General features: G+C 41.8%; 1 protein-coding gene across 1 annotated transcript in view; it reads right to left on the reverse strand.

The window, feature by feature from the left end:
* The window catches only part of megf11 (multiple EGF-like-domains 11), a 49888-nt gene that overhangs the window by 6563 nt on the left and 18244 nt on the right, over nt 1-25081 (reverse strand). Inside the window, exons 5-14 of the mRNA XM_070906852.1 lie at nt 15046-15292; nt 14757-14877; nt 13405-13541; nt 11541-11753; nt 10885-11059; nt 6465-6585; nt 5536-5699; nt 5291-5393; nt 2344-2490; nt 848-982 (exon numbers count right to left, since the gene is read on the reverse strand). Coding sequence (XP_070762953.1) covers nt 848-982; nt 2344-2490; nt 5291-5393; nt 5536-5699; nt 6465-6585; nt 10885-11059; nt 11541-11753; nt 13405-13541; nt 14757-14877; nt 15046-15292 — 1563 coding nt within the window. The remainder of the gene's footprint in view (nt 1-847; nt 983-2343; nt 2491-5290; nt 5394-5535; nt 5700-6464; nt 6586-10884; nt 11060-11540; nt 11754-13404; nt 13542-14756; nt 14878-15045; nt 15293-25081) is intronic.

The raw sequence follows: 25081 nt of genomic DNA on the forward strand, positions 1-25081 counted from the left end.
CACTTACTCATGATTTCTAAAAGTGCAGAATCCTACTCAAACACAACTACGGCTAAAATAAGGAAGCGTATGGAAGTAAGACACAGGCTGCAAACTTTTTGCTGATGATGTCTGTCAACAAGATCTCCCTGTGTGATTCAAACAACATCTTTTGAGGTCACAAAGAAAAAGTTAGCCTGGTTGCCTTCAAATTAAATTTAACAAGAAGAAGAGACCTGCACATGTGTTGTGTCTTTGTCTATTCGTGAAAAGCAATTTACATGCAGCTCTCTTTGCAGAATTAGGCAGAGGGACAGCAACATTTATTTGACGTATTCTTTGTCTAAAAAAAAACAGAGGGTCTCAGCAATATTCAGGATCCTGTTCAAGGTTGATTCTTTTTTTTCTTTTTGGTCTGGGGTGCGCTGATAATAGCCATTATTCAAAGTTTCAGGGCTAAGATGCCGGTGGGAGAGGCAGCAGGTCATCCGTTGATCTTATTAGATCCACTGAGCTCAGCAACTGCAGGAAAACGCACAGGTGTCCTCACAAAAAAGTGTTTACTTGACATATAAATGAATTTCATGAGATCTTGTAGGTATGAGAACATAATAACTGTTAACACTGTATCATTTTTACTCTAATGTATTATTCATTATTGTCTTACTTTTTTTTATAATCAATGTTATTTCCAAACCATCTAAGTACAGATTTTTGTATTTCCTGTCAAGACAAAAGGCCAGGACATTTTCAGATATAAACTGTACTTACCATTTTCCAGTAGCAACGACTAAAACTTCACAGTGAATGAATATGACAGTAAGTGAAACAGCGGGAAAAGGTCAAAGGGACACAGAGGGCTACTTGCCTTGGTTGCAGAGAGAGCCAGAGAAGCCAGACAGGCACTCACAGTGGCCCGTGACATGATGGCACGCCCCGGTGCTGTGCACACACTGCGGACATGACTGGCTGCAACGGTGCCCGTAGAACCCGGGAGAACAGACTGCAGCCGGCAGAGCGTGGCAGGAGAGGAGAGGGAGTCAGTCGACAATGTTGGAAGGAACAAGAGGTATATAATAATGAAACAGGCCATGACAAGAGTGATCAAGGGAGTACAGAAAAATCAAGCCCGGAAGAATTAAAGCAGAAAAGACGGGGAGAGACAGCAAAGAGAGGGAGAAAGCAGAAAAATCCGTTTTTATTGTAATCACTCCCATTTCATCTGCTGCCAGAGATGGAATAGTAAAAGAGTTAAGAGAATCGTGAAAGTCTGTTTTATGTTAAGTCTTGAGAGCTGCTTGATGATCTATAAATGTCAGGAAACACACAACTGTGCTTTGATTATGCAAATTTTATTGAACGAATGTGGACCATTAAGAGATACTCAAAAGGTGGTATGAAGGTAATTGTACTAACATTTTAAACAAAGAGCATTAACTGTGCTACCATTATAAGAGACAGCACTTTATATTAAAAACATATTCTAAGTTTCAGTACAGCGAGAGCCTTAGAAATCCAGTTATTTCATAGCCGGTGATTCTATTCCAATATTACTACTCCCAAGAGACAACCAGGTATTTCCAAAATAAGGAACTGTCAAAAGCAGCCTTGGTTGTTGTTTGACAACCATGCAATATTAAGTTTACCCCATGGATTTTGATTTGATTTAAAGCACCAGGTGTGATACACCTTTATCAGCCTCCGGAGGAGCATGTAATCCTCTAATTAAAGTTTCAACAGGAAAAACTGCTGTTATGAGGTTTTCACCTGACGAGAACATTATCTGTGTAAACATTGAATTTTGAGGAGTAATCATTTCCTCTATCACACACACTCAAACAAGCTGTGTGTGTGTGTGAGTCTCTCTCTTACATTCCACTCAAATTGATGTTTACAGGTTTGTGACTGTGAATTTCACTCCCAATCAGTGAGCTCATCACTTGAGAGCAGCCTCAGACAGACCCTGTTAAGAAACCAGAGCTAGCACTCCCAGTGAGCATGCCCTCTGATGAGCCTTGGGCGAGGACTGCGAGTCTCCCACTGTGAGTTGGTTGTTGAGGACAGGGTAGGGGGGCGAGGAGTGTGTGTGTGTGTTTATATGTGTGTGTGTGTGTGTGTGTGTGCTGTGGGGGTAAAGATACTGTGATTAAGTGATAGGAGTGATGAAGGGTTTACACTCAAGCAGTTATGACCGACAACTAAGTGCTTCCCCTCAGCCGGCTCACCCTTCAACAATTCTTCAAAGATTAAAGCAAGGTCAATACTGCGATGGAGTTTGTTACTGCGGCGCTCTCTGCCTCGTGCTGTTTCTTTCTTAAAGGTTTGGATAAAGAGAGGTTGGAGAGAAAAGAGAGGGAGGCTCACTTCTTTTGCAGGAGGTCCCTCTGTATCCAGGTGCGCAGACACATGTGCCGTCCTCGGGAGAGCAGGATCCCCCATTCTGACAGGAGCAGCTGACTGAACAGTTGGGTCCCCAGAAGCCTTGTAGGCACACATTATCACAGTGGATTCCTGCAGGCACATTACAATGACAAATATTCAGCGAATGCACACTAAGAAGGCAAAGACTGGTAAGCTGAAATATTATAAAAAAGCCTGCCATCTGTAAAAACACATCATCAAAAGGACAGCATTCACAATGCCTGATCACAGTGGATCTGTGGAGGGTTATTCACCCAGCGTGGATCCTCGATTGATTTTAGTCCTAAATGAAGAAGCTGCAGTTTGGAGTGTGTTTTTTTAGTTCAGCCCATCCTTTCAGACTCTGTTTCTCCTTTCCAAATGTATTTTATTTTTGATCTGACTGAGGCTCCCTGCCAGTGCACTGTGTTGATTAACAGGGTTGGGTCTCCAGAGAGGCCAAGCTTGTCTCCCATTCTCTTTCAGCAGAGACGGGGTAGTGTACAGAGCCGAAGGGAAGTACTCAGGCTACAAGAGCGCAGTCTGAAAGTGTCATTGTGCGTGACACTTCCAGACTGAAATGCAAATGCAAAACACTGCATCCATACAGGGCTCTCGCTGTGCACATGCCTTAGCACATCCGTCGAAAGGGCACGCTTTCTCTCAGCCATGCCCATGCCTTCAAAGAACTAAAAGACATGTATGCACATTCACGCATGTTCATGACATAAGATGTATCGCTGCAAACACACTGGCACTTACACACAGTTAGAGTCATATACTCACACACTCGCACAAACTCTGCAACCTTTCAAGCAGAAGCCCTTAGTTCGAAGCCTCATTTGGAATTTCCTTTGAGTGAGAATATCTGAGAATGGCGTGGCCATTAAAGCAGCATTAGTGCAGTACCTTTGAATTAAACCTGGACTAAACTCTGGGGACTAATGTTATACAGTAACCAGGGCGCCTTAGGGTTGGAATGGAGGAGTAAAGGAGAGGAAATGTTAGTGCTGATGAGGAGGGGGCATGGTAGCAGTGATTTAGTCAGAAGCCCAGCCATGGACATCAAAAGGAGGGCAAGGCTTGTGCAAGTGTGTTTGAGGTTCTGCTAGGCCAGGCAGAAAAACACTGTGACTGCCTTTACTGTCAGAAATTGAATGCGGACAGAGCACCACACTTTTCAGTCTAATGGTGACAAACAGAGGGGCTTTGGATGCCTAGTGAGAGAGAAGAAGAAAGAGTGAGCGAAGGCAGAACTGAAGTCTCTTCAAAGGAGGTTTTTCGCTGAGAAGCGCCAGAGGTCCCACTATCCAATTTGTACAGAATGAGCAGCGCATAGCAAAACCTCTCTCTCTCTCAGTGCATGTAAACACACACTCACATTACCTGCTCTATGACATGGAATCTGTTCAGAAATAAAAAGGTGAAGTCCTATTTAACATGGACTAGCATGAAGCCCCTGCATCAAGTGTCTAGTCACAGCTCTCTTTTAGATCTGTCTTGGCTGATGTCAGGCTTACGACAGTTCAGCAACAACTGTGTGGGTCAAAGACGACTTAGCCACTTGCACGCGCGCACTCCTTGAGTCAAGCTTCTTGACAGTTTACGCGAAACCCACAATGAAATAAACAGCAAGTTGACAGCAAAGTAGGATGCCATATCAACCCTGGAGTTAACATGCTCAGTGATGTGACAGGGTTTACAGCAAAAACATAACTCCTGTGTTTCTGTAAATAGCCATTTTATTCCATCCCTGACTTAGTCCTGTGACGAATCCCACATCTTCCTCTCCCTAGGTGCTCCTTCCTTCAGAGAGCCCATTGTCAAGACTCTACGATTCAAGTATGTATGTATGTGTGTTTGTCCGGCCCACTGGGCTGCACGCTGCCCCCAGCCCTGCACCCCGGTGACTCAATTAAGGCTGACAGATGGTCCCGACCTGCGCAGGATTCAGAGCATGAGAGACCTGTTTTGCCGCCTCCGTTCTTGCAGATAATAAAACCCACATTGTTTCCCAGAATAAATGCCCTAAGCTCAGGAGGCTGAATGGAGTGGGCTGCTGAGAGCTCACAGGCTTGACCTTTCCTGCTGAATCTATTCCCTCCCTGACTGCACCTCTCCACCCAGGCTCAGAGACCAGGTCCTCGGCTAGCCCCCTGCATTTGACATTCAGATGCGCAACGCTTCATTTTTGAGCATAATGATCCTCACCCTTTCTGTGACATTCACACATTCCTACCTCCACCACTACTTTCCCTGTAAGCAAATGTTTGAAATGACAAGAAAGAAAGAGCAGACATATGTTCACGTAAAAAAAAACTTTGAACTCTGATCCCCTCTGGACCCAAATTCTAACGGAGAGCGTATGACGACTAAGAAAGAGTGAATCCTCCGATGATTAACTATGGCAGTAGGTTCAGTCAGATTTCACAACAACCTTGGACTGTAAATAATTAACAAAGCCAAAAATGAAAATATCATAGTCTGTTTTCAAATCTCATGAGAGGATTCTGGGCCAATGATTTGATTAAGTCTCCAAATATTTATCTGGTGAGTCACTTCAGACGTTGTTTATAACCAATAATGGATGCAATATAAGTGTGATTGCATACCAGCATTAAGCATGCGAGTCAAGAGAATTCATTTACACACAACATTTCTCATTCGCATACCCCGCTGGCCCAGTGGCAAAACAAATTGAACATTTAATTAACAAACCACTGCTTAGACATTCTGTAAACATACCGTAAAACACAAACCACGAACGCCCCAGCATATTTTCCTGTTTTGGTAAATAAGTGTGCCTGACTAGCATCTGCTGTCTTACATAAATACAGTTTAGATCTCAGAGGTTGTTTCTGCCTCTAACATCGGCCTGCTCGGATTCTTTTTTTCTAAAAGCTTTACTGACCTGTCCAGCCGGGGTAGCAGCGACAGTAGCCACTCACTGGATCACAGCCATCAGCGTGGCTACAGTCACAGCGCTCACGACACTCCAACCCATAGGTGCCATCCTGACAACGGTAAAAACTCACTGTTACACCTTTAAAACTCTACACATGGACACAATGAGACACTGCAAGTCGTATGGTGCTCAAAACGTTCAAGACTCACAACATTTTTTGCAGCGCCCTCTCAGTTAAAAGACAGACTTACAGGGCAGGACTCGTCGCAGTGCTCTCCCCTCCACCCAGGAGAACATGTACAGATGCCATCTACAGGGTCACATGCAGCTCCGTTGGCACATAAGCATGTCTGATTACAGCCCAGGCCCCACGTACCACTGGAACAGAGGATGGAGCAGTCCACGCCCTGCCAGCCTGGGGTCAGAGAGAAGAGGCACATCGAACTTTTCACATTTGTATAAACCAAGTATTATGGATACAGGTACATTGTATTACAGTTATAATTCTACATGACTAAACAACCAAAATACCTGGGGTTTGAACCTTCAAGATAAATCTGAGGGATTGATTTAAGGGATATGAAAGAAAAAATGATTTCTGTTACGTAAAAATCCTGTTTATTTGTAGCCATGCATGGCTCTAGGGTAGGCAATGTCGGTAGGTCATACTGGATGGATTAAGATGGCATTTTGTACAGACATTCATGTTCCCCAGAGGATGAATCATACTGAGTTTGGTGATCCCATGATTTTTCCTGTAGCACCCCCAGCAGGTCAAAGTTTTCACTTATCCAGTGAAATATCGCAACATGTACTAGACGGATTGGTACAAAATTCTGCACAGATTTTTTTGGTTCCCTGTGGATAAATAAAAATAATAGCTTACTGTATGTGATGTATCATTCATCAAAAGGAAAACTGAACATAGCAAGCAGAGAATAAATGAAAGGCAGGGGGTCTTCTGACAGTTGCATGTAATACAGTATGTATGTGAAAACAACCTACTTTATGTTTTTAGTCTGAAGCACAGACTGCAAGATGATTCAGACAGTTTGTATGTTGTGTTGTTCATCCATGTAAGAACCCGACCAGATTACAGTATACAGTGCAGTCAGTGTGGCATATCTTATAAAGCTCAAGAGTTGCTCTGAACCTTTACCATGAGTCAGTTATACTGTACCTTCCCTGCAGATGCAGGAGCCGTCGACCGGAGAGCAGGATGCGTGATTATGGCAGGAGCAGGTGGACATGCAGCTTGGTCCATATAGACCAGGAGGACACACTGTAGCACAGTCCTCACCCTGAGGTAGAAATAAAGAAATATTGCAAAGTCATGAGGCAAAGAATCAGCATGGCAATAAATGCTGACTCTAGCAGACTGAAAATAGGGATAATATAGTCTGAACAGATGCAGACAGAAAGACAAGGAAGGAAGGCACTTCTCCTTAGCTTACTGAACTGTTTATTTCGACCAGTCATACTGTATCTGTATACAAAATGAGGAGCAAAGCAACTGTAAAATTGAATGGAGTTATGATAGAAACTGAAGTTCAAGAGGAGGGACCACACTTGATCCCCCCAAGCTATCGTCTCACAGCCTCCAATTATGCACACATATATATTCCAAGAGCACCTACTCCTAGCCAGGCTTCGCTTTTTGCAACCATGCTCCACCCCATCTCTTCATCACTCTCTCTCCCTTTAGGGACGTCTCATGGGGGGTCTCCACTTTTATCAGTGGAGAGACTGGCAGGACTCCAAAGCCAGAGAATCCAGACTCTTCGCTCATCTGTCTCCCTCAACCAAGCTACTACCAAATCTGCCCTTCTGATCAACTAGCTTTAGTTCATTTAAACAACAATTTCTGTTCTAAATAAACACAAGTTGCGGTTCTTCCTTGGTGAAATGCCTGTTGGAAGATGCATGTATAAAACTATACACTGCAAGGTGATGCAGAGATTTTGTAGACACACTCCATTTTGTTCCTACATCCCAAAAGACACAACTGACAGTGTTTGAGGATCATGTCCTTGTCCCCTAATTAGCAACTCCTGCGGAATGGTTCAGGTGCCTGCACAAACCGTTTTAGGTTAGGATCTGAGGAGAATATATACACCTCCCGATGAAGCTCTTTGTAGAAGCAGCTGGCGACACCATGTGTATCGGAGCAAGTGTCTGGCTGTCTACACCCTCCTCAGGACAACAGTGGGAGTTAGCGGTATTAAGAATGACAATACGATGACAAAAACAGACTGGGGAGAAAAGGGGATTAATGCAACAAACAAATAAACTCCATGGTCAACTGGGTGGATAGGGTAACCCGGAGACATCCCTGACAGACTGCAGCCAACTCTCAATCTAATATTAATGGGAGATCGGCAGTTATGCTGGTGCAGCCTTTAAGTCCCTTCCCACTGCATCAGAGTGAACTATCTGGTAAAGGACATGCAGCACCCCTTCGCTGTCCGCTACAGCCTGCTGTCATTAGAATTTCTCTGCTTTAAAGGCTGAGCACAGTCCACCTCCACCAGTCTCATCCCTCCCTAAGATGGAGATCACAGCCAGTCTATGGATTCCCACACCCTCCCTTCCAGACCCTGCCTTGAGTGACAGGTGACACAATGATTTAGGGTTCCAATTAGTGGCCCAGAGGAGTCCTGAGTGGCTCTTGCTTCGCTCACCAGAGTACTGGGGGACTGCTGGCTGCTCACTGCTCTCATTATCATTTTGAACTCAGTTTAAACAGGAGGCAGGAGGAGATGTGCCAGTGGACGCCAGGGGCAGAACACACATCTTAAAACATCTCTCCTCCCCGTACACCACATAAAAGCGCCTGTCTGTGAATGAAATTTTTATCAATCGGTTGCAATAACCTTTGTTCTACTGAAAATGACAGCTTCAAGACTGCTAACAATAGCAGTTCAGTTACAGTTGTTAAGTGCAGAGAGAAGTTCGACCAGCCAGGGGGGGCTGGAGGGGTGGGGGTGAGGGGTGGTTCAGCCTGTCTTCAGAGCACAGGCAATTTACTGGTGACTGGACTCATGGATAAAACGTCATGCAGCCACAAATGACCACATGGATTTTGCTGCATCCATGGCTGCGTCGGATTCCGCTTGGTTTCACCCTCACGGTGCAGAGACCAGTGGTTGGTCTGCTCTCAAGAGGGGAAAGGCAGCTCTCTCATTAGTCGCCTGATTCATATTCCTTCTGAGCTGCGAAGGATAGAAGTCTGTATGTGGAGAATCATTATTAATACACGGGCTGTCAGTCCATCGCACGAGAGCAGCAGGACCTTACATAACTACACAGCCAATAGAGGCAGCAACCAGACCTGAGCCGCTGAGAGGCAGCCAGGTCGTCCTTGGCCAAGGCACTAAATTCATACCTATTAGTATCTTAATGTAATTGGAGAGCATTTTTTTCCAGAAAGCCTCTCGCTGACACAACATTGATCAGCCTGGTACCCATTGAGACAAGATGCAAATGGCACCACTAATTACCAATCAGTCTCACTCCTTAACAGTTCATCTAACTGCTGGATGAGTGACTGCAGTTTAAAATTCATGCAGCAAGACAGAAAATGAACCTCTGAACCTTTTGATGATGCTAGAAAGCCCTGAGAGATAGGAAAATGATTTGTTTTCACCACCCACAAAGCCAGACTGAAATCCATTTTTAATGCATTCATATTTCAGATACAGCAGTATCAACAGAACCTGTAGAAACTGTAGGGTAGACATGTTACTGTGAGTACATGCTGCAGATTACAAGGGACAATGCCTGAATAGGTAACTTGTAATCACTTTGTCCCAGTCAAAAAGAGCATGTCCAATTACTAGAGCTAAATCAAGCGTGCAGGATGCTCAGTCTGCTCCAACACTTTGCTTGGTTTGCCCCCCGATGGGACTCCAGAACAAAGATGCAGCAGGGAGGCTTAGTCCTATCAGCTGTCCCCTGGGGAAGTGACTTCACCAGCAATCATCGCCTAAACGCCATCGTCAACCACATTTTAAAAACCCCACTGTGTGATAATGATCATGCGTCAAGCAAGACAAAAAGTTACACACTTACAGGTAAGAGATCACAGCTCAACCTTTGTAACAAACCGTCTGTGCTGCTTGCACAGCAGCAGCTTTATTCAAATGATCAAAAAACTACCATGAGTACTCACCCCCCCACCCCCTTCCACCTTCCCCCTCAACACACACACACACACACACACACACACACACACACACACACACACACACACACACCAATCCTCCATATGAGGTGTGTCTGTTCCCATCTGACTACCTCCTTTTCTATCCAGCTCCTGCCCTCTAGGTCTGTTTAATGGATCTGGCAGCCCTTCTCAGCAGCCGCCAAAGAGAACAGGTGGAGCAAATTAAGACACAGTCTGCGGCCCCGCTCGGTAGCTCAATTCACCACAGTGGCCCGCTGTAAGACACAGGCAATTTCCACTGAAATGTAATGTTGGCAGAAATGTACCCTCTCGGTCTCTGTTGCTCTGTAACTTCAGATTGCAAGACAAGAAATACAATGGGAAAACTGATTGAAGTTACCCAACTAATTTGACAGTTGTAAAAGGGGACAATATGGCTGCACAAAAACTACTAAAATGGGACCATATATAGGTCAAAGATTCAATTTTCTCCCAACTTATCTCTCTGACGCTACAGTACAAGTTAAGGCATATCAACCACAACTGATTATTGATGTCTGTCAATAGGCTGGACTAGAGAATGAATCATTTAGCAAGAAGTTCTTGTGGTGCAATAGAGCACGTCCATAATAAGGCAATAATAACGTCTCACCTTGCTTCTGCTTGTCTGTGTACAAAAAGCCTCTAAAGTAATACTGGGCCCATTTCCAGAACATTACGACCGCAATGACGCAAACATTTTACTACGGTCACAAATAACATGAAATATAAATCAAAGCAACAACCTTCACAAGTAAAGCTCTTACAGTAGAAGGATGAACTATTTCACAGCATGTGTTGTGAGTTACATTATTGACGCGATACTGACCCTGTACACGGATCTCCTTTTATCATTATTATTTAATGAAACTACAGATTTTCCTAAGTATAACAGCGATTACAAGGAGCAAGGTTACAAAGACAATTAACCCATGGCAGTTTTGTGAAAAATTAATGTAACTAGCATAATTACAAATTGACACTTTGTAATTAAGGCAGCAATTAAATAAAAAATAGAGCAAAATGGCAAATTATGTTATAAATGTTAAATTATTTTAAACACAAAGTCACGTACAATTTAAGGACTGATGTTGGAGGGTTTTAATGTGTTTTATAATTTTCCTCCTTTTTTGTTTTCTATGTGTTTTATTTGTCCTCTTTTTCTTTTCTCTCTCCTTTCCTGACTCTTCTTCCTCCAGTGAATGCTGTGTTGGTTTGAGTAACATAATTGTGCTATAGTATTTTGGCATGTTGGGTCTCTCTTAAAGGAGCTGTATATCTCATGAGACAAAGTAAAGGTCAAATAAAGATAAAATAAATAACAATAAAACATAACCATAATAGCAGCCACTGACCTAAGTACAATTAAATAGCAGTGAGAGTACACGATACTCACCATGAAGCCAGGGGCACATATACAGGCACCTGTGACAGGATGGCAGTCAGCTCCATTGGTGCAGCTGCAAGGCAGCATGCATCCCTCCCCATAGTATCCAGGAGGACAGGTCTCATTACAGTAAAGCCCTGTCCATCCTGCAGAGCAGGTGCATTCACCAGAAAGCGGGTGGCAGCTACAACATAATGAGAGAGAAAGATGAGACAACAACAGAAAGGAAAAGAGTGAAGTTTCAGCTCTGAGAGTGTCAACACTTTATTCGTGAGCAGGGTCAAAGTGTGAAGTCTGCGCCAACAGCAATTCATCCATCTATGTGTCCACGTGCTGGTTTCAGATAGATGAGGTGTCCCGTTTCTCCTTCGTTCTGTAATGACTTCTACGGTCGGTGCCCAACTCCAGCCGGAATCAGAGCATTAACATTGCATTAACTATGAATGCTGCTGAGAAATTATGAATGAAGCAAAGGTCGCGATTAAAAGCTAACTGGATGACATGGCTAGGAGGTGTCCAGACTTCCGAATGAGTGCTGGCTTAGAGCTAAGATGAAGCAAAATTGGGTTGGAGAAGTCTTTATTCAGATGGAGCTACAGGGGTCTGCGCTTCAGGGCTTGGTCAGAGTGAAGCTGTGTGTGGCGTTGCACTGATGTCTCACTTACCTCACGGTGTTGGTGGTATTACAGGGGCAGTACTTGTCACAGATGAGGCCGTAGAGGCCTGGGGGACAGAATCTCTCTTGGCAATTAGGGCCTTTAAACCCTGTTTCACATAGACAGGCTCCATTGATATGATGACACTTGGCTCCATTCTGACACTCGCACCTCTGGTTACACTGCGGACCAAAGGTGCCCACAGGACAGTCATCCTGACACCTGGAGGAAAATTACTTTTAAATTGGTGCTCTAAAAATGTCAAGTACAGTAAAAAAAAAATAGAGTCAAGAATGGTAACGTGAAATTCAAATGTTAAAAACGTTAAAGCAGCTCTGTTCATGTGAAACATTAGAGCTGAAACAATCTTGATAATAGATTAATCATTTGTCATTATCAAGGAAACAAGGAAACTCTCTCAAATGTGCTTCTCAAAAGTGAGGATTTGCTCATCTTGCTCGTCATAAATTGAATATCTTTGGGTTTTAAACTGTTAAATTATTAAAATTACAAATCACCTTGGCCTCTCTGAAACTGTGATGAGATGGATTTTCACTATTTTTGTACATTTCACACACAAAACAATTAGTCAATAACTGACAGATTATTCAACAATGATAATAATCGCCGGTCTGAAGTAAAAGCACACATTTTATATTATTCAAGTACATGATGAAGGACTGATGATAATTGTATTTTATATTAGTTATGGCTCTTCAGCTACTACTGTAATATAGTAACAATCTTTTATTATGAATAGTCTTTTTATATTTCATATTTTAAACAACAAATGTTGAAAATATGTTCATAAATCCATGGCTGACATGGACAAATTTCAACGAGTGCATGACAGGGAAGCCCTAAAAGCAGCCAGACGTCAGCATCTCTGCAGGGGTTGGACAAGACTAAGTAATCGTCATCAGCTGCAGACATTAGAATTGCTGAGGAGTTTCTCCACATGAAGCACTGAAGTAGATCAAAAAATTGTTTTTCACTTAAATATACTGACTTAACTATACAATCTCAAGAGTCTAACAAAGCTATTACAAATAGCTCAATTATATTATAAAATGGGCAAGTTATGTTTCATGTTTAAATTACCCCGGCCTTAGTTTTATCAGGGGACAATGGTATTATTATACTAGACAGGAGAAGGTGGGGGCTAACACAATCTCAGATTATTCCTGGCAGGTTAATTCACCTGCCACTGACAAAATGAATGAGGGCAATTTTGCAAAATAATAAAGTAAAGGAAAGTCCTAGTAGAGGAACCGTTTCCATCCAAGAGACAATTGCTTTAGCTGAACTAATAAACCCAGGCTGCTCTGGGCTGCTCTGGCAGGCATGGGGAACTAAAAAGATCTGTGGATTTCAATGAGACCTTAATATAAGCCCATTACTTATAATTAATGAGCAGAATCCAAACAGCATGTAGCCCATGGTGAGATCAATGGACAGGCTGGGAGTGGAGGACGATGAAGGCTGAAGACATGAAACCTTTCTGGCCAGTATGAAGTACGGGATTAATTAAACATAAACACCCCTATTAAAGGTTCAAATCCACCTTCAAATGGACTAATGGGCATCTATAAATGCTCATTTCTCTTGAGCATGAGATTATTTTAACATTTCCTTTCTCTTTTAAAAGAACAGCCAGGTTTGTGCCTCATTTGGATGTCAACAAAGAGAATGAGTCAATGAGCGACTGTTTAAAGTGTAACTGTCGGCCATGAAACCATCCCTTTGCATTAAATACTAATATCAATAAATCATGCCATTGTCTGACCTATTTTCAAAGTAGGAGTACAAAAGTTTGCACTACTTCACAAAAGGCTTTTATGCATAACAATTGAGCAGTCTGTCTGCTGCGTACCTGCGTCCGCTGAAGCCAGCTGCGCACTGGCACTGCCCTGTGATGTGGTCGCACAGTCCGCCATTACGACAGGAACAGTCCTTGCTGCAGTTGATGCCGTACTTGCCAAGAGGGCATGGCTGGGCACAAACTGAACCCTTTGAAAAGCAGCCAGCAGAGGACCATATGAGATACATCTCTCAGGATTGAAATACCTTAAACTGCACCCTTACACTTTTGTTTTATTTTTTTATTTTTTTATTACACTTCTGAAAACAACACAATACTTCTTTTGATGCTATTTTCACTCATTAGCTTCAGAAAGCTTGAATTGATACAGAGTTTATTTACACATGGGAAGTCCAAAGTGGTCATTACTGACCTCTATACCATGGTAGGAATAACATGGACACCAGCACAAGAATTTGTATTGTACTGGTTGACCAAGTAATTCATTTAAAGTAGGGTTGGGCAATATGACATTATATACCATGAGATAATACAAATTTGTTGACCCTCAGACATGTGATCATTTGTCCCTTTAAAATGTCTGGTTGTTTTAGGTAATTGTGGGCAGTGTTGCACATCAATGACCAGCAAAGCTTTACAGCAAAATTGGATTTTTTAATAATATTTCTGAATAAATGAGATGAAGTAGCCTACCTCAATTTGTCAGGCATTTAATTCACTAGAATAGCTGGGAACAGACGTTCATATCTGGCAATTTTATATGCAATCAGTATTGTCAACTCAAATATCATGATATATATATATATAAATAGTGCAATATAAAATTATTTATAACACAAAAGAAGATTTTACCCATATCTTCCTCCCCTGAATTAAAGGATAATTCTAAGCAGGTAGTACTTTTAAAAGCTTACAATCTTTCTTTAAAGATTTAGTTTTAGCTTTATTATTCAATAGTTTGACAGCAGACACAGACATGTGGGGAGAGTGCAAGGAAGATGACATGCAACAAAGGTCCCCAGCTGGAATCAAATGGGAACATTGCCTTAAAACACTAAGCCACAGGGACGTCCCTAAAGTAACACTTTCCATTGTTGACTGTGGGTGGCCATGTTCACTTGACATTACTTTGTGAACAGGGGTTTGAGAATTCATGCACAGCCTCCCCACTAGGAACTCAGATATTTTTTTCTTGCAGGGAGTAGAGAATCCCATGTTCTCATTTATAATTGAACACAGTATATTGATCCTAAGGTCCATGTTCTCATCGTGTCAGTCTCTGCTGCAAAGACTACATTAGAAATATAAACATTTTTTCCCAGAGCACCAACAATATTGAACCCTTTTTTCTTCTCTCTTCTCTCCTTCCTCACTGCCCTCCCGCCTTTGCTTGTGTGACCTACCGTCCACCCGGCAGGGCAGGAACAATCTCCAGTGATGTGGTGGCACGTTCCTCCATTCTGACAGGGGCAGCGCTGCTCACAATGAGGCCCGTGACTACCGGAGGGGCAGCGCTCTCCACAACTGTCACCACACAAGTCAAGAGTCATATGTCTCAGAAACAGAACTCGTGTTCGCCTGCAGTCCTTCGTATCAACAAAGAACACTCAGACAAACAACAAACACATCAACATTTTGTCATAGACACGGAAGAGAAAGTTGCAAAGGAATAAATATGTTGCTGGTACTCACAAAGCACCTGAGTACCCCGGTGCACAGATGCACTCTCCTGTCTCGTGGTTGCAGGTGGCACCATTGAGACACTGGCAGGGTAGTTGGCATGCCTTGCCAAAGTAACCGTGCTCACAGGGCTCCTCACAACGCCATCCCTGGTACCCATCAGTGCAGACACAGGCACCTGTGATGGGGTTACACTTAGCCCCATTCTGGCACTGGCACCGATTACTGCAATGAGGTCCCCAGTAGTCACTCTCACAGCCTGCAGGCACAGAGAGGAGTGGCATCAGACAGAGTAGAGTAACAAACAAAAGAGGAATAAGTGCCAGCATGTAAGAAAGTAAGAAAGTAATAAAGTTACTCGTAAATGGCTTCCTGTATGTCATAGTTCCACATGAATAGTGAATATACCTAAAAATGATTAAACAATGAATTACTTAACGCTGTGAAAAGCTTCCAACACTGCTCCATGAGCTTGATATTCTTGACATTCATCTTCAGCTTATGCCTATATTATTAATTTTCTATCACTTCAATAAAATGTCACAGTTTCTATTGTAAATGTATTTTTTAGCTCAAAGTAAGTCTCATGAAATTCTTATTCTTTTTACTGTCAACAATAATATCAAAACAATGAAATGATTTTACAAATATTGTCTGTGCAGCCAAACCCTAATATAGCTTATTCCTCTGTGCCACAGAGCTCCATTTTCATCCAAAGACTATTAAAAACACATTAATGAGCGACACTGTTGCACTTGGTTCTTCATCACCATGAACATGATCACTGTAGTTTATTTAGTAGCTAAATACTCACAATCAACAAATACACTAAATTCTCCTGTTTGAGTATTTGCTAAAAGCTACAATGGCTAGCTCTATCAGCCGTGTGAAATTATTATTATTATTATTATTCTATTTATTTTTTTTAATGAAAGCATATATTCATAACCTGATTTACATTTTCAGCAGGAATAAATGGGCTTGGGGCTGAGAGCCACAGATACGGTACAGGAGTAATAAGTGAGAGAAGAAAAGTCTTTTCGTGGGATTTTTTCACAGTAATAAATTAATCCACTGTCCCCTAGGGTCATAGGCTGCAGGAGTGTTTCCAAGCATGCTGTGAGCAAAGAGCAGAGGACCTCCCTCCACAGGTTGCAATACATCACAGCGCTAACATCGTCAGACAATCACTCGCACAGAGTAATGGACACACAAACACAAGAAGAACATGCAAACTCCAAACACAGAAAGAAAGAAATCAAAGTGAGACTTTGTGTGTGAGACCACTGAGCCTCTGTTTCACACCTACAAACGCTCCTCTGGTATGTGTAAAGCTTCTGTGAGACAAATATAAAGCCAGCAACACAGCAGAACAAAATTCATATCTCCTGTCAATATGAGCCTTCCACAGCATTAATCAAACTGTAACTAAACCTATAGGTATCCCAGACGAGTGACTAAACAAAGCTTCTGGCTGACAAATGCACTGCATAGACGGCTGATAAACATTACAGCTGCTTTACAGACAGGTTGCTCAATCAAGTTAACTCTTGAAAAACAACCTACTATCTACTACTAAATGTATTTATTGGACAGGTCTATATAAACAAAAACTAATAATTATCACATACCTGTTGATTTTCTTCCCTTTTTGACTTATTTGAACTAAACACTGTGGTACTGCTATATTCTCTTGTTTACATCAACACAAACATCACAGTTAGAGTTTTTTAATTGTGATACATACTGCACCTTTGTTTGATATTTCTCATAAATACGACAAAAGTTAAGCTTTCAATTTCCTTCCCGACAGATCAATGGACGGCACTTAAATATAACTGGTTTTGAACATTAGTTAACCATTATCCTCATCTTCCAGGTAAACTGCTAATGCTAAGAGCATATCTAGCTGAGCTCTAGTGCTTGCAGCTGTGATGTTTTCATTACTATTAAATCAGATTTTAACACCAGGGAAGAAAAACATCGAAACAAGCAAACAGACACTCTGTGTCTGAAATCACTCACTACTCACTACAGTTCACTCTATAGAGAGTTCACCATGTAGTGCTGTCCGCATGTATTGTGAGAATTATTGTACCCTATATAGTGGACTCAATGTATCCCACAATGCATCTTGAAAAGTAGTGTACAACCAATGGTCACTAACCAAGCAATATATACCATCATGCATTGCGCTGAAAGAAAAGAGGAGAGAGCGACACATCACAACACAAAAGGCCACAAAGTATTTATTAATTTGGGAAAATGTGCTCAGTATAATAACATGTAGGCTGTTTATCACAAAAAGGCATGCCAGTATGTATTATAGATGGTCCACCAGCTGACGTTGATCTGGCACATTTTAATTGTGCGACAGCAATGACGTAATTAACTGCAAAGAGAAAACGCTGGAGGGCTGCAACTGACTTTTATTATCAGATCATCAGTTAAGCTGCAGATGTTTTTTCTCAATTAATCGTTTGGTGTATAAAATGTCAGAAAATAGTGAAAAACGCCCATCCCAATTTCCTATAGCCAATGGTAATGTCTTCAAATTGTTTGTTTTTCCTACCTAAAGGTCCAAAACCCCAAATATATTCAGTTTACTATCAAAGCAGGTTACAAAAAGCAGAAAATGTTCACATTTGAAAGGCTGGAAGCAGTGAATTTTTGGCATTTTTGACAATTTACTAAAACGATGAAATGATTATCAAAATTGTTGCTGATTCATTTTCTGTCGACTGCTTAATCAATTAATCTACTAGTCATTTCCACTCTGACTCAACCATGTGGTAAAATCCAGGCAAAACAATATGCTAAAAGAGGTCAAAAAGCACTGTAGAGTTGGATGAATTCTGTGCTAAAAGCAGCTTTATTCACATTACACATTGAGTCATTAGATTCAGTGTTAATGTTAAAAACATCTACGCAGGTTTTATGTGTTTTAACTCAAATCCTTCCCTGAGGTGATTAAAACTCTGCATTACCAACAAGTAAAATAAAAAATATAGTTCTGTCACTCAGAAATCGTATGAGGATATATACTGTACCAGACAGAGTATATGTGATACTGACATACCACAGCCATCATAAAGAAATGCCTTAATAACACCCTGAAATTAATTTGCAAAAAGAGAAGCAAATGAGCAAGCTGTTCACACCTCTCAGTGACTAGAGAGAAGATCAAAAGAGGATGCAAAGATTAGGAACACAAGGAACGAGTGATTTTCATATATAACAGTTTGTTACTTTTATTTTTAACACCTCTTTCAGGTGAAACTTCAGCTGTCAGAATGGCCAGTTCTTACTGGAACTGGAGGCATTGAAACTATCAAACTGCTGTAACTCTGATGCAAAATACTCACATTTCAAACTTTGCTAAATTTTAACTGACTAATTGTATTGAACTTGGAGTAATGGTGCAGAAAGATTCAATTTGATGGAATAACACCTGGATGAGAAAATGTTCATCCTCTGTGACGGCTAATACAGAGAGCCCAGAGGTGTCATCCCTCAACGACGCACAGTAAAATTAGCTTCCCAGTTATTGTCTTATTGGCACTCAAGAAAATTGGTTATATATATAAGTTATATAACCTTGCTGCTTTACATGGGTTAATGTAAATAGCTCAGTGACATTACTAAGTGGTACCTGAGGGAATGATGTAAAACAAGCAATTCCCACATTCCTCAGGGGATGGGTCTGTTTAGAAAAACTCAATAAGTCCCATAAACTGCAAGCAAATAGCTAATCTTCAAGGTTAAATGAACAACCAGCTTTTATGTGAAGAACAATCGGCACTGAGCTGGGGTAGTAGGCAGTCTTCACTCTCACCAGGATAATTGTTATTTCAAAGATCTAGTGGTGATTTAAGTGATTGGTATGGCCTTATGTCTCTCCAGCAGCAGCTGCTGTATTGCCTCACATAAAAGCCCAGCTTGAGACTCAGGCCACGCAGCAGCCAGGACGGTGGATATTCCACTATTGATTCTCACATCATCGCACACTCAGTTGTAAATGTAAAGACACTACGCCCCCTCCCTGTATGCTCACTTTGCCAGAGCTGTGATCAGCCAGAGTGGGAGCTTAATGAACACTGCTCCATGGTCGGCACTGAAGCCTGTTTTTTCAGGCACACAGCAGGAAGATGATCAGCCCTTCCTTGATACAGACAGGTCTGAACCCTGAAGGGGGTCTTGAAACACTGGGCTACAGCAGTATTGCTTCTGCGGTCGGACAGGCTAGAGGCCACATTACAGGGCTCACATTGATTTGATCTAATCTGCTCCTGGCCTCCAGTCTGGCATGAATGAGTTCCCTGAAGGTTGAGCTGCTGCCACGCAAACGGCCCTGGCACATTAAATCTGAGGTGTGTGCGGGCTGCCGGGGTAATGGATGAGCAGTTTAGCTGCAACTTGGTTTAGCACTCTATAAGCACTCATCAGAACTCCCTCAGCTCAACAGTGCTCCCTCAGCACCGTACAAAAACAGACACTGTCTATATAACTGAAGGCATCAGCACCTCTGGTTTCAGCTTCAAACCTTGACCACATTAATACAGAGTGTGTTTTATATTCCTAAATGTATAACTCAAAATATGATGTCAGTAAAAAAATACTCAGAGCAGCGGAGAAAAACAGAAATAAACCAAAATCTATCCAGCGCTTAATTTGCAGACTTTTCTGGTGCTTAGGAGCTCAACAAATGTTACCATTTGAAGTTTTAAACCTTCTTTAGCTTGCAGTTAGAGGCCTCAGCACATTGAGAGCAAAGCCCATTATCTCGCTGTCTCTCTCCTACACAGAGGTTCTCAAACTTTACCCAGTAGTCTCTCACTTCCCGGCTCTGACAGCATTTAACTGTGATTAAGGAGTCAGAGTTCATGATGAGCTGCGGGCAAAAACAGAGAGAAACAGCAGAAGAAAGTAGCATGTAGCATGAAGGCTTCAGCTGCTAGAGAGTACAGCTAAATTGTGTGAGGTGATGAGGACCCCCTGTGGGTTGTGGTGTGGAGGCAGCAAATCCCACACAAGTCTGAAACTAGAGAGGATGCATCCAGCCCATTAACTGGTCTGGCCTGGGTCAGTGAGTCTAACCAGAGGACACATATACTAGTCAGCCCGGACTCTCAGAGCTCATAATGCATAACAGTGCAAATGTGGATAACCTCACACACAGGGAAAGGTCCAATCCCAAGGTGCTGGGTATAATCCCCTTGGCTGGAACAAAACAAATCATGTTGAGGGGTACCGGCAGATAGTAAACTCCTGAATGTCCAAAGAATGGGCTGAGTGAGCCATCATGGTGGTGCTGAGCTTTGAAGTGTGCTCAGGAGTCTACATGATCAGGGGCTGGCTGCAACGGGATTAAAACCAAACGGCTTTCAGCAGCTGACTTCATTCAGAAGTCCTCCTGAACTTGGCCTCTTCAGCAAAATGTTTGTCACTGTTCTCTATGAGGGGGAGTCTGTGCCACAGAAAGCTTCTCAAAGCTAAATTCAAAATGAGGGCCTGAGTCAAGCTCTTTAAAACACAGAATATCTCTCCCCATTTAAATGGCATCAGAGTTTTATACTTCGTTTATTTAGCTGGACGCAGGGCAAAAGAAAACTTCAATTTGAATCACGGCTGGACTGGTACAAACGCTGGAGACTCGAGGTGGTTGGTGCAGACAGTTGTTTGCTTCTTTGCCAACTCTAACTGGGAAAACCACATTACTGCTATTGGAATATTTGGCACGCAGCCCGACTTCACTCCCCACTGCCTGAGTCACTCACTGTCACATAACTATTATTAACACACACTGTTGACACTTGAGGAATAACTCAACTCATACAAGACATTAGAAGGCAAAATGCTCTTCCTCCTGAGAGCCTTTAACTCCTCGCTTACTCTTCAGCAGAGCTTGTGGCAAAGCAAAGCAGCGTGACTCATTGTCTTGACGAGTCTCCTGCATTGCCTCATGAGAAGAGTGCACCTCTGAGCTTCATATTGTCTGATTCCCGCTTTGTACCGCTAGCTTTGTTCTTTTTCTATTTTTCCTTGACAGATCTGAATTTTCAAATTACACTCTATGACCAGAATGAATACTGGCAAGTCACTGTTTCAAAATGGCATGAAGAGATGGGCTTTCTTTACAGATTTTAAATGTTGATCATTTGTAAAGGAACAATGAAACAATTCTGCCTACAATTTAGCTGACACAAGGGTATGTTATATTCTGCTCTTCAGTCAATATGAGCTATTTGTAATAGGAGTTATTCAATAAAAGCCCGACTCAACATTCAGCTATTCATCACAGCTCCCCAACTCAATGACGCAGACTAATAGAGTGAAAAGCAGACACGACTGGTACCCGGGTCTAGAGGGAAAGTGATGATTGTTGTGTAAAGTGGTAAATTTGCATTGAGTGATAAATGTCTCTCAGCTTTGTTAAACTTGCAGCTGTAAAAGCTGCCAATACGCTACAAGACAGGCCCCACTGTCCCCTCCATGTTCCGCTGACATCTATTACACCGTTATTTATTAGACCTCAGAAAACCCAGTCACGACAAGTAAACAGTTTAGAGACATCCCTGTGAGCTTGACAAATGAATTTCTAAATATACAGAAGAAACTGCCAATAGTCATCGAGGCAGTTCTGCTGAATTGGAATAACAGCGTGCTGCAGCTTCTGCTGTTGGGCGTGTCGTTTGTCCTGCCCTAATTCATCTTAGCCGAGCCCTTGTGTGTTCACATTCCCCTGGGGGAAAGAGCAGCATAGGATGAAGCCTACAAAACAACACGGAGACTCTCTGAACAGTTTGCTGCTCAGACAGTTCACTATAATGCACCATATGCTCCCTCCCGATACCACCCTGGAGTCGGATAAGAGGTAACAAGATCTGACTGTTGCCTATTTGGAACCACAAAACTAATGAATGAATAACTTAATTATTTTGGGACTATGCATTACTGATTAAAAAGACTGCCCTGGTTGTTTATCCCGAGGAGGATCTGATCATTTGTCCAAGTTCTATTCAGGATGTGAACCTAGATCAATACGAGCCCTGCAGGTGCCGGCCGGCTCCTCTGCAGCGCAGCTTTAACAGGGTTAACAGCGCCGGTGGTTGACCAAGACAGACAAGGCCAGGTCATCTCATGCCTTATTCTAAACAAGCACTTAAGAGTAATGCAACGTAAAAGAGCGGCCCTCTCTTTCTAATAAAACAGTCTGTGTTGAGCAGTAATGCAAGCAGGCCGTGAGAGGTGCTTTCGCCTCAGTGCAGTAAACCAGTCACTTGTTCACCAGAACCGGACACGGCTCATGAAAGCGTCTGGATCAGCAAATTGTTACACAGCCCACTGCTCCTTCCAATTAATAATTTACCCTTCACCCTGTCCTGCAGAAAACAAACCCCTTTGCTCTTTTGCCACAAGACAACAACAAAAAAAGCAATCAGAGCGGAGGTGGACGTTTATCTACAGTACACACCGATACACAGGAACTAGAGTATACATAAAGCCATGATTGTACTCCATCACAGACATAACACACAAGAGCAGTTCAGTCACGTGCAGCGACGTAGCCTCTCAAACAACAATGTCAACCCGATAAAACCAACTGTTACCACACTTAATTTGCACACATTGATTTCCTATTTTCAATTATTAATTCTAATTAGGATGAACTAGAATGTGCCATGGGGCAACAGAGGTCGATGTGTAGGGGCGCGGTCACAGAGTGGAGACTGATGTACATTCATATAATGCCAATAGGGGCTCGACCATCAGCATCATGAGAAAGAATCCACAGGGCAACATTTGCTCGTTTGTGAACATGATTTCTGAGTCACGTCAGATAGAAGACAACAACTCCCATGATTCCACGCTACTTCACAACATCATCAAACTACGTCTTTTGCTATTGTTTTGATTAAGAGACCCCTTGCAGCAGAGATTTCATTCTGTGCGTTTAAGTAAAATTTTGAATGCAGGGCTTTTTCTTGTAATGGAGTAATTTAAACATGTTTTATTCTTACTTTGACTCAAGTAAATGATCTGAATACTTCTTCCACCACTGCAGGTAAATGGAGTAAACCCTGAGAAAGCCAGAGCTGATACATTATTAGTTCATACAATTGATATGGTACAACAAATAAAAATAAAAATACAAAAACTAAGAGAGGGTGTTCCATTTGATATTAACAGTCTTTGAAATGTGAAAGGATAAAATAAATGAAATTTGAGATACCCAAGATTGCTTGATGAAAGAGAAAATGAACTTAAACATCAAATGAAGATGAGATGAACAAAACTTGGCGACATGGCAATCCTTCATCTCATGGCCTCTGGTGTGCTCGGCTACAGTGGTAAAATCACAGCGTGCTCTTTCACCTGAACCGTCTTTCATTTTGAGTGCACGGCTGCAGTGTGAGGGGCTTTTGTTGTGCCTCAGCTATCATTAGAGAATTGTGACTGACTTGATTGTCATAAGGTTTTAATAACTGAGGCGCTAAACTACAGAAAGCTGCAGCTGTTAAATATGTGCACATGGTATTAATTAGTGCACCTCTATGTGCATAGTTTGACCCCTGTAGTTATCCAACAGACGCAGAAAATTCAACCCAGCCCATTAACAGATTTTGATGTATTGTAAATATTACTATATAAGGAGAGTTTCGTGTGACACTGAACATACTAGTTTGTTTCTCTCCAAACAGAGGAGGCAGAGGCAGTCAGAGGTGAATCTAGGACTTGTTATCAGGAGGCGTGAGCTTGAAAGAGATTTTTTAAACCAGTTTGTTTTAACATCAACATGACATCAATTATCTATGTAAGTGCCAGGCTGCTGTACTGAAAATAGCAGGTTATAAAAGCAGGTTTTGTTTGGTGCATCACCAAACAAAACCACAAAAATTAGCACCAGTGCAGCATGTCACACTACACAGACAATATAACATCCTGCAGCTTGCAGCTGTCAAGCCAAGCCCCTCAGAGTAGCACACTGCACAGTACATTCAATATCACACAACAGAAAAACATTAATCTCTGCATGTATCTGGCACCAGTGACCATTATGCACAAAGGACCAACACGAAACAGTCATGCAGTTAAATATAGATACTGTTAGACTTGACAAACACAGATAATGTGAGCTAGAAAGCTACCTAAAGCTAAATAAAAGTACAGAGGAAACAGATTTTGTTGGTGTCTTCCAATATGAGTAGAGATAATAATTATTTTCATTACTGTAAAGCCCAGAGTGACATCTTCAAATTACTTGTTCTGTGTGACCAACTGTACAAAAAAAAAAAAGATTCAGTTTACTATCAAAGAAAATTATGACAATCAAGACGCAGAGAATGTTTGGCATTTTTGCTTGAAAAAATATTCATTAAACAATCATTTGAATATCAAAATAGTTCGGTCGGTCAATGAACTCCTTTACCATGTTGATCCTTGGCATACTTAAAATACAGTCAATAGAAGTTGGTTGTGCTGCAGTAGAGGACTGAGAGTTTTTGTTTTCCCCAAAGTGAAAGCTTGAAATCCATTGTCACTGACATGAATACAAGCTAAGTTTGGATACAGCAAGGACACAAAAGGAAAAAGATCTATTTTGGGAAGTAAAGTAACTTTGTTAGATTATTGTAAAATGTAATGGATGGGTTCTGCAGCCAGTTTAAAGCCCCTGAAATCTTGAGATTTGGGTTAGGTACAATGTTAAACATTCATGACTACATGTGCAACCATCAAAGTTAAAGTTTGAAAAAAGAAAGAGTTTAACACTGAACAACTAATCTTCTTCAGCACGGCTGTGTGGGTGTGGTTTGATCAGATTTGATTGATAGCAGTCTGACAACATAAGAAAAAAAAATCATCAATCATCAGATTGTGTGTTCATGTAGGACTGCATCGCTCATAGTAAGAAACTGATTGAGAAAACACACTTTCAGTACCTTTAACATCTTTGGTCAGTCTTTGCTTAGTTTGCAACTGTTTGCAACTGTTGTAAAGGTTAAAACATGAAATAAGTCATTGTGGAATTGTGAAAGACTTTGTATTA

The sequence above is a fragment of the Enoplosus armatus genome, chromosome 6, assembly GCF_043641665.1.
Source record: "Enoplosus armatus isolate fEnoArm2 chromosome 6, fEnoArm2.hap1, whole genome shotgun sequence".
Taxonomy (NCBI): domain Eukaryota; kingdom Metazoa; phylum Chordata; class Actinopteri; order Centrarchiformes; family Enoplosidae; genus Enoplosus; species Enoplosus armatus.